At 41.3% G+C, this 15,519-nt stretch overlaps 1 protein-coding gene across 12 annotated transcripts in view; it reads right to left on the reverse strand.

Annotated features, from left to right (window-relative positions):
• Positions 1–15,519, reverse strand: part of TACC1 (transforming acidic coiled-coil containing protein 1) — a 122,282-nt gene that overhangs the window by 15,093 nt on the left and 91,670 nt on the right. For 4 of the 12 annotated variants that reach the window (XM_040454587.1, XM_040454769.1, XM_040455073.1 and 1 more), the window contains 4 exons: positions 14,306–14,341; positions 12,947–13,007; positions 10,869–11,076; positions 8,255–8,307 (listed from right to left, as the gene is read on the reverse strand). In XM_040454587.1, the coding sequence (XP_040310521.1) occupies positions 8,255–8,307; positions 10,869–11,076; positions 12,947–13,007; positions 14,306–14,341 (358 nt within the window). The remainder of the gene's footprint in view (positions 1–8,254; positions 8,308–10,868; positions 11,077–12,946; positions 13,008–14,305; positions 14,342–15,519) is intronic. The other 8 variants (XM_040455199.1, XM_040454995.1, XM_040455421.1 and 5 more) reach the window with 3 other exon arrangements.

A 15,519-nucleotide genomic window follows, 5' to 3' on the forward strand; every position in this document is an offset into this window, starting at 1 on the left:
AGCCTGCTTCGGATTCTGTGTTTCTCTCTCTCTCTCAAAAATAAATAAATGTTTTAAAAAATAAAAAAACAGAAAAAACTGAATATGGGGTGGGGAGGTTGGCTTCCATTTAACAGAGAGCCTAGTGAAGTTTTCTTCTTATCCAAAAAGGATAAAATCTGATTATCACAGTGACCAGTCACCAAAGATCACATGCACCAAAGAGAAACCTGTCTATATAAAGTGGAAAATGTCTCTTTTTCAGGAGGTTTCTGGTTTCCAGGGAAAATGTGTTCCATGTAACTTTTCCCAAAAAAGGTGTCAACTTTTTAACACAGTGATACTTTGTGTACAACTTTAGCCACTTTGGGTGGAAATGTTTCCAAAATGGACTACTAACTTTCAAGCTTGAGGAAGCAGAAATGGCAAACACATGGCTGACTCCCCTCCCCCCGCCCCAGAATGAGTCAGGGTCATCAGGAACTTCAGCTGCTCTGTTGTGGCATGTCCCTGCCCTGGCAGTGTGTCAGGTTACAGCACTAATGGGCCCTCCCTCTACAAAGTGGCCACGTGTAAAGTCAAGGTCTGTGCCTGTACTCTCATTTTTTTGCTTCCTTGTTGCTGCTAAGTTTTCAGTTCCCTTCTGATGTGACAGAACTTAAGCTTTTATCATAAACTCAGGTTCCAGAAAGCCACGGTGGTTAGTATTTTTTCACAAGAACATGGACTTCATCCTATTCTCCTTCCTAAAAGGCATTTTGGGGGCTATTTCCTCCCACGGTATGCAAGTAAACTTTTTTACGTAAATAGGGAAAAAGTCAGTCTAATAACATCCAAAATGCCAGCCCAAGTGATCTGGCAATAATCTTAACAATCTTAAGTATCTGTATAACCAATCCATCAGTTAGTGATCATAATCAATCAGTTCTCTGGTATCTTGTTTGAACCAAGACTGAACAGAAAAGTCCCAAGTCAGAGATCAGTGGTTTTTAAACTTTTCATGGTCATTACAACTCGCTCTTTCCCTAAAAAATGCCCCCCCGTCCCCCCTCCCCGACAATTTTTGCATTTAGCTTCACATAGAAGGGCCCTGATACAGAAAGCCCTGGTTTAGGCCACAGAAAAAGGAAATGCAAAAGCCACAAGCTGGCAGTGCCCATTTCAAGCAGCATTTGGGGGAAGGTACCTACCATGCTGACAGGAGTCTGAGGTCCCCCCAGAAACACTATCTTGGGGTAGATCTATCACTAGAGCCAGAAGCCACTTGTGGTGAGCAGTCTCAAACATGGCCTGCAATGACCCCCACCCTGCTGGTACTAATCCTCTCATGTAATCTCCTCCCCTCGGGAGCAGGCTGGTCCTGGTGACTTACTTCTGAAGAGACTATGGTAAAAGTCATGGGATGTCACTTTTGATATTAGTTTCCAAAAAGACTGGCTTCTGCATTGTGAGAAAGTCTCTATGGAGAGGCCCACGTGGCAAGGAATCAATGTTTCTGCCAACAGCCATGTGAATGAGCTTGGAAATGCATTTACCCCTGATTGAGCCTAGAGGTGACCACGGCTCTGGTTAATACCTTGATCGCAGCCTGTGAGAGGTCAGAGGCACCCAGCAAAGCCGCGCCATGATTCCAGAGCCAGAAATGATAAGAAGTGCTTCTTGTGGATAATGAATAAACCTCTGGACATCTGAGTCATCACATTGACTTCCTGTGCCATACTTCTCAAGAAACTTTCTCATAATCTTGCTTCCCATGTAACTTGCCTACAGGGAGATAACACCCTAGGGTCAAGTTGACACATTTAGTTCACTTTGTTGTTAGATTTCTGATTCTAAATTAATGCACTTTAAAATCAGTCTTTTGTGTTTTTATTATTTGAAGCCAGAATCCCCAAGCTAATTCTAAAAAACAGCTCCCCTGTGCTTCCAATGACCCTCAAGTTAGCAAGAATTTGGGAAATAACCCAAAAGAATTTTCCTAGTAAGGAAAATATCAATGTCTATTCTCGAGTTCAGCATCTCAATCATTTGTGAGGGGATGAATGAGTTGTCTGCCTGCTTGCTCAACAACTTAATGTGTCTGGAAGAGGCAGCACTCTGTTGGAGGCGGGAGACAGAACTCAGATGGTGGCAGAAATATCCAGGTGACTGGGCTCTGCAGCCTGCAGCCCTGCCTCCCCTGGCCACTCCCCTCCGCCAGGCCACATGCCTCTCGCCTCAAGGCTCAAACCGCAACAGCTCTGAGGAATTTATGGCCATGGCCTATTTTAGCCGCCTTTTCAAGAACCCTAGGATTCAGTTTTTCACACTGTTCAGTCCTTTATATTGCTTATCCAACAGCACAGAAAGCCTACAGAATCTACCATCTCAAAAAACTGCGCCGGATCTCTTCCTAGCCTGGGCAATCTAACGCGTTTAACAAAGATGCCAACCCAATTGATCAATCGTGGCCTTCGAAAAGGGTCCTTTTTCATGTCCCCTAATCCTCTTCCTTGTCCCCAAAAAACATTTACAGTTGAGGGCCAAAAAACGCTTGTCTGTAGATACTGGAGCCCAACACAGTCCTGGTTGCAGGATTTGCAGTGAGCAGGATGCCACAATGGAAACCTCTTTGCTCAGCTCCTTGCAGTGGGAGAATTAGCATCATTAATCTCTCACAGCATGCTGAGTTCATCCCATCTTTTGCCCTTGAACTCAATGGACTAGTACCACCCCAGGTACTTCGCTCTAACAGAGACATGCCTGAAAAACCAAATGAACTTAACTTTTAAGAAGTTTAAGATGTCCTAAAAAATAAAAATAAAAAAATCAATAAAATAAATTGACTCCTACTTGAAAAATGCTGCAGACCAATAGCTGATAAACAAGATGAGACTGGCTACCCATCACTGACTGTCCTCTGGCCTTAGGTATTTTACCCTGGCCGCCACCAACCACTGGCAATGAGACCGCAAAGGAATTCACCTCCAAGCAGCCCAGAGAGGTGTAAAACAGTGAATGCTAGGCTAACCAGACTCTTTCACTGAGCGTCCTGAATAAGGTAATTGCTTCATGCAATACCTATGCCACATTCTAGGAAGTAGAAATTCACCAATTTCAGGAAGTTCAACTGGGGTTACTTTTTAAAAGATGGCAACATAGGATATGTTCAGCAGCTGGCTCCAAAGGCAAGCATTCCCCATTTTTCTTTCTCGCTCACCTTCCCACCCTTTTCCTATCAGCACTGCCCCATCTCATAGAGGTCTAGCTCTTTGCAGCTTCCATCTTTTACGCTACCAATTCCCTCATCCTCTCAACTACTTGGACCAGTCAGACAGGTGCTCTTGTTCTATGGATGAAGAAGTTGGGAATCCGGAAGTGGAACCAGTCTGTAGTTGAACCAGTCTGTTTCAAAAACCGGGTAAGCCACAGAGATCTGCAGCCGTGCAGAGCAATGCTTGGTCCCCTTGACACAACCTTCTTCAATCATCTCCTTGTTATTACCACACACTGAAAATACAAGGAAGCGCTCGCGCAGTACTTGGAAAACTTCAAACAAGTGCACACGCAGGCTGTTCTGCTGGAGCGTGTAGTTTCGCCCTCTCGTGGGTGGGGATGGCAGGCACCCCTCCCTCTCAGAGATGAGGAAAGACAGGCCGAAGCCCAAGAGTGGCTGTGCTGCAATCAGGTGGCCCGGCTCCCAAAACAGTGATTTTACCCAGAAACATATGTCACTAATGCGTGAAGCCCTTGTGAGAGGACAACGCTCCTGAGATCCTATGTGCACATCCTCCTTCTGCTCACACTTCCACAGGCTCCTCCTCCACCCATGTCCCTTCACGTCTACTGCTCACTGTGTCCTGTTGGGAACACCGTGGGTCATGGCCTAATAGTGAGTCCTGAAAACAATTTACTGGGACACATAGTCTGCATTAAAAAATGAAATAGAATATCAGAGTAAATCACACAAAGAAAGGTAGATACTGGTTTGTCTGTTTGTTTTAATTTGAGAGAGAGTACGTGCAAGCAGGGGAGAGGGGAAGAGGGAGACAGAATCCCAAGCAGGCTCCACGCTCAGCACGGAGCCCAATACCAGGGCTTGAGCCCACGACCCTGGGATCATGACCTGAGCTAAAATCAAGAGTCAGATGTGAACCAACTGAGCCACCCAGGTGCCCCTGACAGATACAATTTTGTGCAGCTTTTTTTTCTAAATTTCCTTTTTTATTTTTTTTTAAGGTTTACTTATTTTTGAGAGAGAGAGAGAGAGAGAGAGAGAGAGAGAGCGAGCGAGCACGCGAACACGAGCAGGAGAGGGACAGAAGTGGGGGTGGGGTGGGGAGGCAGAGGATCCAAAGCAGGCTCTGTGCTGACAGCAGACAGCCTGATGTGGGGCTCAAACTCACAAACCGTGAGATCAAGATCTGAGCCTAAGTCCGATGCTTAACCAACTGAGCCATCCAGGTGCCCTTTGTACAATTTTTTTTTATAAATATACAAATGCATATGTTGTGATGTGTTATCTCTATATATATATGTTAGTCAAGATGCAAAAAAAAATTTTTTTTCAATTATCCTGTGTCCCAAAGGCCTTCAAATCTATTAAATCCAACCCAGGCTTTTCTTGAACTCATGCTATGTACTTATTAGAACTGTCTCCTGGAAATAATGGACTTAGAAACTGGTCCCACAGATGTCTCAGAGCCACAGATCTAAAAATTAATTCCTACAATTCTGCTTTTCTTTCTCTATTCTTTTTTTTTTTAAAGACTTATTTTTGAAGTAATCTCTACACCCAACATGGGACTTAAACTTACAACCCCAAGAACACAAGTCACGTGCTCCACCAACTGAGCCAGGCAGATGCCAACTGTATTCTTTTTTTTTTTTTTTTATTTTTTTTTTTTCCAACGTTTTTTTATTTATTTTTGGGACAGAGAGAGACAGAGCATGAACAGGGGAGGGGCAGAGAGAGAGGGAGACACAGAATCGGAAACAGGCTCCAGGCTCTGAGCCATCAGCCCAGAGCCCGACGTGGGGCTCGAACTCACGGACCGCGAGATCGTGACCTGGCTGAAGTCGGAGGCTTAACCGACTGCGCCACCCAGGCGCCCCGCCAACTGTATTCTTAATTTACTGATTCCTGTGTTCACAGTATTTATTGTGGTAGGTGCTAATGTAGCAGCAAACAGTCATCTACCTGCACCAAGCTTAAAGTGTTAGAAGGAAAGAAGGGAAATCAAGAAGTGACTCCAAGGAGTAGCTTCACAGAACTAAAAGAAATTCCATAAATTAAGGCAAGAGTCAGATGTGCGAGGGAGAGAGGAGGCAGCAGATGCTGGAGACAAAGGCAGAGTCCCACTGCAGAAAGCCACACTGGCCATAGGAAGCGTCTGAACTTACTCTAAAGACAGGGGAAGCCAACCAGGAGGTTTAAGCAGAAAGTAACAAGATCAGTTTTGTGTTTAAAACATCACCTTGGCTTACGTAAAAGGATAAGAGAATAAGCCTGGGAACAGGGGGATTAGTTAGGAAATTACTCCTTCCTCCCTTCCCTCCATCCCTCCCTTCATTTATATTTCATTATTTTTTTTTTTAACTTTCATTTTAGACAAAGAGAGCATGTGAGCAGGGGAGAGAGGTGGGGGTGGGGGTGGGGGGTGGGGAGAGAGAGAATCTTAAGCAGGCTCTATGTTCAGTATGTAACCCAACATGGTGCTCGATCTCGCAACCATGGGATCATGACCTGAGCCAAAAACAAGAGTCAGACACTCAATTGACTGAACCACCCAGGTGCCCCTTACCACCATATTTAAAAAGACTGGTGGTGGCCATGGGCTGAAGAAAAGTAGATGAATTTGCAATATATGGTTTCTGGACATAGAAACCACAGATCTTGCTTGTGGAAATAAGAGGGAAGGAGGAGTCCAAGGTTATCTTAGGTTTGTGGGGTGGGTTATCAGTAACACTGACCACTAGGATGTTAAAGGAAGAAACCCTGGGTGGCTTTTGCCAACCTTCCCTTGCCACCACCTCCACCCCAGCTGCAATGCACATCTCCCAAGTCGTCTCACCAAGCAGTCATGGTTCTACCTGATAAATCTCTCAGCCTCCAGCCCATCCTTTGAACTATTACTGATCATGATACTCCTTACTTAAAACCCCACAATAGTCCCCAACTGCTTCTACCATGAATTCTAAGACTCCTGGCACCATGTCTATGGCCCCTGATGATCTGGCCCTCACCTACCTATGTAGAGTACCCTGTGATCACGTGAGATTACTAACAGTTCCACTTGCTTATAAAGGCCATGCTTCTCACTTCCTGCCTTTGTGCAGGGCAACTCTGCTGCCCAGAAAGCCCTTCACTACCTTATCGGTCTTGCAAACCCTATTCTTTCTTTACAACTAAGTTTTCAAATGGAGGAACCTCAGACACCACCACCTTAACCATGTGATCAAAGTTAACTCCACCAATAATGGGACACACTGAGATCCACAACGTCACTTCTGATGGATTCATACCCAAAATGCATAAACTGCATTTAATCACAAAGAAACACTGGACAAACCCAAATTGAAAGATATCCTACAAAACTGACCTGTATTCTTCAAAAGTGTCAAGGTCAGGAAAGAGAGAGAGACTAAAGAACTATCACAGATTTTACAAATGAAACAATGAAGGAGGGTTCAATGAGGAGGTGGGGGGGAAAACTGAGTTAACACCAATAAAAATGAAAAGTTATTAAAAAAAAACTATCACAGATGATAGGAGACTAAGAACCTGAGAACTAAATGCAACATGCAATCCTGAGTTGGACTCTGCACCAGAAAGAGGACATTACTGAGACAAATGACAAAATTTGAATATGGTTTATAGGTTAGAAAATAATACTGTACCAGTGTTAATTGATTTTGTTAACTGTACTGTGATTATATAAAATGTTAACATTCAGGGGCATCTGGGTGGCTCAGTTGGTTAAGCATCTGACTCTTGATTTTGGCTTAGGTCATGCTGAGCCCCATGTATGCTTACAGTGCGGAGCCTGCTTGGGATATTCTCTCTCTCTCTCTCCTCTCAAAATATTTTTTTTTAAATAAAATATTAAAATTCAAAGAGTATAAGTGAAAGAAAGATTTACAGGAATTCTTTGTACTGTTTTTGTAAGTCTATAAAGTTTTAAATAATTTTCTTTTAATGAGCTCAAATTCAGCCTCCCAGATACCTGCTACACAGGCAGTCAGCTCTGGCTCCCACAGGCCCTGGAACACATTCTATTACAACATTCATATAGCATTAGTTTCCATTTTGTATCTACTACCAGTACTGTTTAAAAAAAAAACAAAACACAGTGCAAGGCATACATAATTTAAAAATTTTCACTAGCCATTTAAAAAGTAAAAAGATATAAGTGAAATTAATTTTAATACTGTAGTTAACTATATTTAGATATATTATCTAACAATACTTCTATGTCTAATACATATTGAGATGATCATATCTTAGATATATGATATATATCTAACTATAGATATATATCTAACTATATATCTATATCTATCTCTATATATAGTTAGATATCTAACTATATCTATCTATAGATACAGATATAGTTATCTATCTATAGATATATAGATATCTACATATCTATATATAGAGATATCCAACTATAGTTAGATATATATCATATATCTAAGATATGATCATCTCAATATGTAATCAATATAAAAGTTTGAAACATTTTTTTCTTTTCTTTTCTTTTCTTTTCTTTTCTTTTCTTTTCTTTTGTACTAAGTCTTCAAAGACTAGTTGTATTTTATACTTAACAAGACATCTCAATTCAGACTGGCTACAGGTCAGGCGCTCAGTGGCCACTGGATAGGAGATCTCAGGATAGGCTATGAGCTCAAGTGAAGAAACTTGTATTTACATTTCATCCCCAGCACCAAACAATGACTATGGTTTATTTAATGAATTAATGCGGGCTTTAAAATAAATACTAAGGCGTGCCTGGGTAGCTCAGTTTAGCGTCTGACTTCAGTTCAGGTCATGATCTCACAGTTCATGAGTCCGAGCCTCTTGTCAGGCTCTGTGCTGACAGTTCAGAGCCTGGAGCCTGCTTCGGATTCTGTGTTTGCCTCCCTTTCTGCCCCTCCTCCCACTTGTGCTCTCTCTCAAAAAATAAATAAATAAACAAACAAACAAACAAACAAACAAATAATACTAAAAAAAAAAAAAAAAAGATTAGCTGCACCTCCTCTAGACTCCCTACCCCCCACAAATGTAGGAACTTACAGTCATGGTAGATCCATCTTTCTCCATCTTCTGGCACGTCTCTTTCTCTATGCCTAAAACACAGAGAGTCATTTTTATAGTTATCCCAAGAAGTCCGTTCCTTTCTTTCCTAGTGAAAGACTCTGAAAACCTCAGTGCAGGCCCAGACTGACGTCTATGAACACATGAACAGCATTTCAAGATTTTCAAGGGAGCACTGGCATTTGGTTGACGGCTGTGCTGTCTGTGTTAAATGTCTAAAATATTCAGAAGGAAGTGTGGGGTTAGCCAGCCATACACAGGATCGCCATCTTCAGGTGGAAAGAATAGCAAGGCTGCCACCTTGTGTCCATGAAAAGTTCTGTAAGTTGTACCAACCAAGGGACTATTTCAGAAAGAGGAAGCGACAAGAATGCTATTTTCTTACCAAGTCTGAGTCAATTTAAATTCCAGCCCAGGAGGGTATCCTCAGACTAATTAATGTAGCAGACAAAACAATAAACTCTAAATTTCAATGCCTGAAAATATAAATTCATTCTCCTCCCCACACCCTTCAAACTTGTCTCCAGTCTACCTTCCACTCTACCACCACCAAAGGCAACATTGAAATAAAAAATACTATGCCTTTTCTAATTAAAGGAATGTGTACTCATTGAAGAAAAAATGTTAAATATGAAAGGGCACACAATTTTCAAGCTACCATCTTCCATGTAGCCACAACAAATTACTATCTAAGTGTACTGTCTATTAATAGTGGATTGTTGAACACACAAATGTGACCATCACTATTCTGCTTACAAACCTTCAATGGCTCCCCTATACCTGTAGGATCAGGTCCAGATTCCCCAGTACAACCTCGTTTTCCCACTTGTCCTAGAGTCACAGAGAACTACAGGGCACTCACCAACATGACAGGTTCCTTCCCATCCCTGGGAGAGATTCTTGTTCCCTGGCACACATCTGTGTACGTCTGTATCAAGACCTAGCGCAAAGGTGACTCTCCCCAGGAAACAGACTCTGCCTGAGTCACCTGACAGCCCATATTCCTTTCCCACTTCCACGTATCTACCACCCCTCTGCATGACCACAGTCTCTGCCTGCTCCCAGGACATGGCTGATCAGTTACATACACGGTAGCACGAGCTATTCACTATCTCTGAGGATAGCACTATAGTTAACAGAACCCCTGCTCCAGAAATTTCTGTTGGAAGGAATTTCCTTCTAGTGAGGAAGAATATAATTCAAATATCTACATGCTCCTCTACTGAAGGAAGTTCAAAGAGGAATCACTCATAGTCCTTAACCTCAGCAAGTTCATCAAAGACAACTTTTATAATAAATATATGGGGAATAGAAACGGTAAGAAGAAATGTGGTGGGAACGTAAAGCGTGGTGGAAGCCAAGAAACAGTTTGGAGAGAAACCAGAAAGAATGGGCAGAATGTTTATAGGAGATGGCAAAGAAAGGTATTTCAAATGTAAGAAATAAACATAGGTACAAGAGTACTCAAGGTTATCCTGCATAACTGGGGTAGAGGGGTGCAGATGGGAAAGTGGCCTGGGAAGAAAGCTGGAACAGTGCCTGGCATGTATACTTTACAGATGGGAAGCTGCGACCTGGGCAGCAGGGAGAGGCCGAGGGAGTAACTCTCCCAAAGTCATCTACTTCCCTGGTTTGACTGTGATTTTTAAAGTTCTAAGTATAAAAGTCCCCACATCAAATTACATTGCTGAAAATCTGAGATGTTAATAATAATGTTTAAGGTAGTCAGGGACATGGCTCTTAACATTTCACAAGTCAGGTTGAAGGCCACAGATGTAACTTGGGGCCTGGAAAGGGACCTCAGCTCTAGAATGTTCTAATGAGTTCAACAGTAAGAAGCTTCAGCATAGGTTAGTCTAGTTAGTTCTTATCAGAACATTAAAGATTTTTTAGGATATTGGTCAATTTCAATCTACTACATCCCTGAACAGGAAAATGTGTAATATTCTAGTAATGAAAGCAATCTCTTCCCACATCAGCACTGTGGCCAAAAGACCATGAAACCAGATGGCCGAGGTTCGAATCCTACTTCTTGTAACGAACTATAGAAATGATCCCTGAAAGTATAGTCTTCGAATCCTACTTCTCTACCATTTGCTACTCAAGTGACCTTGGCTGACCTACTTAACTTCTATGTCTCACCTCCCTTCTCTGAAAAATGGGGTAAAAAAATAACACCTACCAAGGACTAATCAGCTAATACATGTAAAGCATGTAGAACTATTCCTGCACATGGTAAGCCATTATACGTGTTAAATATTATTATTTCTGTAAGTTGAACAATCACAACATGGCTACAGGCCACTGTATTTTGAGATGTGACCACATTAAAAGAAATTATTACAAAATTCAAGTCGTCTCATATGTCGGTGTTTCCTGTGCCTTGTGCCACACTCATCCCTATGTCTCTGGTTCTTTGATAAGACTCCCTTCTGTGCCCCTCATCCAGGTAAAGAAGCAAAGCATAGACCAGCATCCTACAACTATCCTCCAAGTGACCCAATTCTCCAATCTCTTTAAAGCGCCTCCTGCATTGGCTTTCAGGCATTTCTAGGCTTAAGTATGTTATAAAGATGAACATATGCTTCCATACCTGCTTCTGAGGATGAAAACGCATGATTTATGGCAGACACGGGAACATTGGAACATTCAAAGTACTCCAGGTCTTCCTCTGGCTCACCTTTCACCTCGGCCCCAGTTGATTTCTGACCAGATGAAGTGGACGCCAGTTTCTCCTCGTCAGTAGCATGGCCATCCCTATTAGAAATGTCTGAAATCTGGGAGATCACTGCTCCTTCATCCTGGGAAATGCAACACACCAGATGCTACCGTTTAGGAAGACCAACAGTGGGGATGGCGATGTCTCAGGAATAGGGCAGGACAGCCACCATTCCACACGGATGTCTGACAAGACTCAACCACAGATTTGGTACCAATCAAAGAGGAAGCTGGGGTCTCTCAATCATGGAATGCTATGTTTCCTAGAAGCTACCTTCACATCTGAGGTTTGAAAAATTAACCTTTAGCCCACCCAGACTTACAAGCAAGAAGCTGAAGTGGTCCAAGGCAACGGTTTTCAAATATTTTACTCATATACACCTTGAATTGTTTTGGAAAACCTAGGTACCCCACTGTATTTTCAGATGACATCCAAAAACATCTCAGCATAAATATAAAAAACTGCAAAGGATACAATTATCTGGTACACTTTAAACACTGGCCTTGCCTAATTCAATCTAGTTACCAGAGTGATTTGATGATACTCTATTGTCTATTTAAAATCAAGCACGAACACGCTCCTCGATAGCTTTAATAGTCAGAATTTGCATCATACCCTTTCCCCTCTGAATTTGTACTTCCACTCTACTCCTTCCAAGAAATCATCCTTTAAAAAAGCATTTATATGCTTGAAAGTCTTTTAAAGTTCTCCCTACCATCTTTCTCAGTTAAAAAAGATAAAAATTAAAAAAAAAATTCTATGTCTTTAAGTATTAACATTTTTGCTTCTGAAGAGCTAATCATTATAATTAACTAATGCACAATTTATCCTAAAAATATCACAACTTTTGATAAGTACTATCAAATACAAAAGTTTCTACTTTTGTACGATTACATTTTGTTGAATCAATTATTTAAAACTTTTGCAGTGTGATACGTGCAATTTTTCTGAATCAAATCAAAGGTAAATTTCTCACGGTTCTTGTTGCCACTTTAGCAGCATTTGAACGTGGATAATTACACACTTGTAATAGATGAAAAAATGAATCAGAGGACAAATCATGTTTTGTTTGTTTTTAATCTTAAGCCATGTACCCAAGTTTTTGGTCCAAACTGTGTAAAGTAAGTTAAACTTAAAATGCATTCTGTTAACCAGTGAATGCATTTCTGTAATCACGGTTATGCTAAAATAGTTTAAAAAGGATCTTATCCCAATCAGATGGGTCTGCGTGCTTGATTTTCTGTGTTTCTCAATTCATATGGTCATGGACAAATATTTATTGCTAGAAGGAAATAAGGGTCTGCATGAATTTTATTCCTGTTTTTCATTTTTTAAATTATAAATCAGTAAAGAGTCTTATATATTTAAGCCTATTTATATAAATAAGTGAAACAGAAAAAGTTTTGTAATAGAAATGTCTTTCAATTCTTTGAAACTCTTTCCAAGTTACATACCCAAACAAATCTATAATCAAAAATTATTTTTTAAATTGAGATATGTGACATATAACATTGTGTCAAAGGTAATTTTCAATAATCAGGTGACATCTCAGGTTCTCCTACCTCATTGGAAGCAATGAATTAGAAAACCATTTGACTTTTAAAAGAAGTTATTAAAGTCCTTCACTTTCTTAAAATATACACCAATATTTCAAATCTGCCCTTTGTTAGATGTCCCAGACATCAAATGCACCTTAGTAAGATTTAGAATGAAAGAAAACTTTACTCAAAAGAAGTGGGAAAAGGATAGTATGAAGGGTTCCTATGTTCTCAGGAGCCTTCTCAGGTCACTGTGGGAAGTTAAGGATCTGGAAATTGGTTTCCTCAAAACTAGATACTCAGACACCCACCGCAAACTCTTCGTTAATCTACCCCTCGCTCCCCCAGGAGGATACAAACACCACTTTGGGGCCACTGATCTAAGAGCCATCCTGACGATAGGCATGGACTCACCTGAGAACATCCGTCCAAAGCAAGAGACTGTGTTTCATATTTCTTCACCTTGCAGCCACTCCTGGAAAGGAAAAACAAAAACAAAAAACAAAAACAGGCCATTTTGGAATCACATTGGCAATTTCCAAGCTATGAGATGGCGCAGAGACAGCAATGTGTGCAGAGAGAAGCGAAAGCATACAGCACCACACAAGTTCTACATCTACACGTTTGAGAGGGGGACACCTTTTATGTCTCTGAATCTTCTCCCAAGAGACAAGGCAAGCAATGAAGTGTAGCTCAGCTCACTCTCTGAAAAGACCTCCTCATATGCTTCTGTGGGATGTTACACACCAGTACTCTGACCCCTACGGGTTCTGATTACATGCCACCAAGCCTTTCAGAGGTAGCCTTAGCACCTAGAGACATTCGGTTCATCTGATCCCAACTCACTTGGCTTTGACGTTCATTAGAAAAATTACCACGCTGGACCAGATTCTTTAAAAAAGTTCTTTATTGCACTAGAAGCCACATAAGTCTGATAGGACAGTTCCAGACCTGTGTGCTGACAGAGAAGAACTGTGGTCAACAGAAAGTACAAAAATAAAACTATTTGCGTAAATTGTTACCATTCCTATGAAGCAGTAAGATGGAAAGCAAATGTCAAGTATTTGTGCCAAGACTGGAACTGGGGAAAACTCAAACCACCTGTTATTTTTTAACTAGCACATAATTTATGATCCGAGGATTGGTTCAGATGCTGTTCTGTTTTAATGCACTTAAAATTTCCAGTGAAAACGCCACTCTGACAAAATAAATACATTTACAACTTTTTCTTCTGCAGGGGGGATGGGGCTGGGTGTGGGGGGCAAGATGAGCATATAAAGTTCCCAGAATGTGCACGACTACTGTCTAGTTTCTGGTTTTCTTTCCTAATACTCTTACTAAACGCCACCCCCTGCCACCAAACCACCAAATTTGAGTTGCTTCTGAAATGTATCCCCTGCTCCAAGCCAGCAACCTTATCCTATCAAAGAAGTCCGTTATTTCCAACAACCACAGAGCAGTCAGTCCCTCCAATCACTGTCGGGATGATGTGGGGGCCAAGCCAGCACGCATTATCAAAGCGCCACGTGAGGCGTGCCGAGCTGGGGAGCGCAAGCTCTCGCACCTAAGGTGGAAGGTTGGTCTCCACTCTGTTAGGTACAGACGATTGCAAGGCTAAGCTGACTCATGAAGTGGCAGATGAAATGCAAAAAAAAAAAAAAATCATCAGAAGGTCAAACTCAGATACAGAAGCCAACATGCTATGGAGAGATGGTCTGGGGAGAGGACGTGCCAAAGGTCCCAGGGACGAACAGAAACGGCCGGGGTACTTACAACAGAAAACAGAGAAATTTCACTTGTTCAGTAGTCCTGATGCACCAACAAAATTAGAGACAGGAAAGAGACAGACAGATGGAGAAAAAAATCATGTAAAGCCTGGAATATTTATCTGTAGTCTGGTAGATGTAAAGGCTGCAAAATTCTTTCTATGAGGTGAGACACAAATAAAGATGTCGTATTCATGAATGTTACCATTGGTGAGCGAATGATTATCAGGAACCTCTCTCTAATGCAGTAAGAGTGGTAGAAACACTCAGAAATGCCTCATATCCAAATTTATAGAGGAAGAGTAAACTTCCAAATATTTGTGAATATAAAAAACCAACATTATTTCACTACTGAGAACATTTAAATGTCTCATCACCCAGATTAAAGGCAATGCATGAATACAACAATAGTGGACAACATATCTGCTCATAACTACTATAGGTGTGTATCACCAAGTAGCTTAAAATGGTTTTACATTAACTTATCTTATTTGATCCACAAAATACCAATCATGGAGAGTATGATGTCTCTACTTCACAGGAGGAGAATCTGAGATGTCAATTACATGCATCTTTTAAAAAGTCATACAAGTGACCTGTTAACAGAACCTCTAACTCCCCACTCGCTTCTACTTCCACATGCATACTTCCAGTCTTTCTTACCAACAAAGGGATTTTCTAAACAAAGCCCAAGTTACATAAGAGGTCACACACCGTCTCTTATAGAAGGAACAAGGACATAAGAGGTTTGATTATATAAGACATACAAAAAAAATCTACAAGATACATTAAACCAAGAAGTTCACTCACCAAGAACAGAACAGGAAGAAAATGCTACCGGGTGAGGGTGGAAGGACTGAGAGGGTACTTCCTGCTACTGAAAATTTGGTGTACGATAAACTTCCCTCCCTCTGGTCCAGATTTAGTCTCATCTAACATGAATGTACTGGCTATACAGCTTCAACATGCAACTGAAAGGGAGGCTCCCAAGGACTCCTTACTAATTTTGCTAGCCAGAAGCACCGTACAGGAAGCACCAAGGCAATGATGTGGCCAACATATACCCCAAGCACTGTCTAGACAGGTAACTAACCTCAGCCACAGAAGGGCACCTGGCGGACCCCAGATCAATAATATTTTTCAGCAACCATTTAACTGCTCATATATGACCAAAGAACAAATCAAGAGCTACTAATGACATTTCAATCACCTTAGGCATTC

The sequence above is a fragment of the Herpailurus yagouaroundi genome, unplaced genomic scaffold (assembly GCF_014898765.1).
Source record: "Herpailurus yagouaroundi ecotype Mexico unplaced genomic scaffold, PumYag 28, whole genome shotgun sequence".
Classification (NCBI taxonomy): domain Eukaryota; kingdom Metazoa; phylum Chordata; class Mammalia; order Carnivora; family Felidae; genus Herpailurus; species Herpailurus yagouaroundi.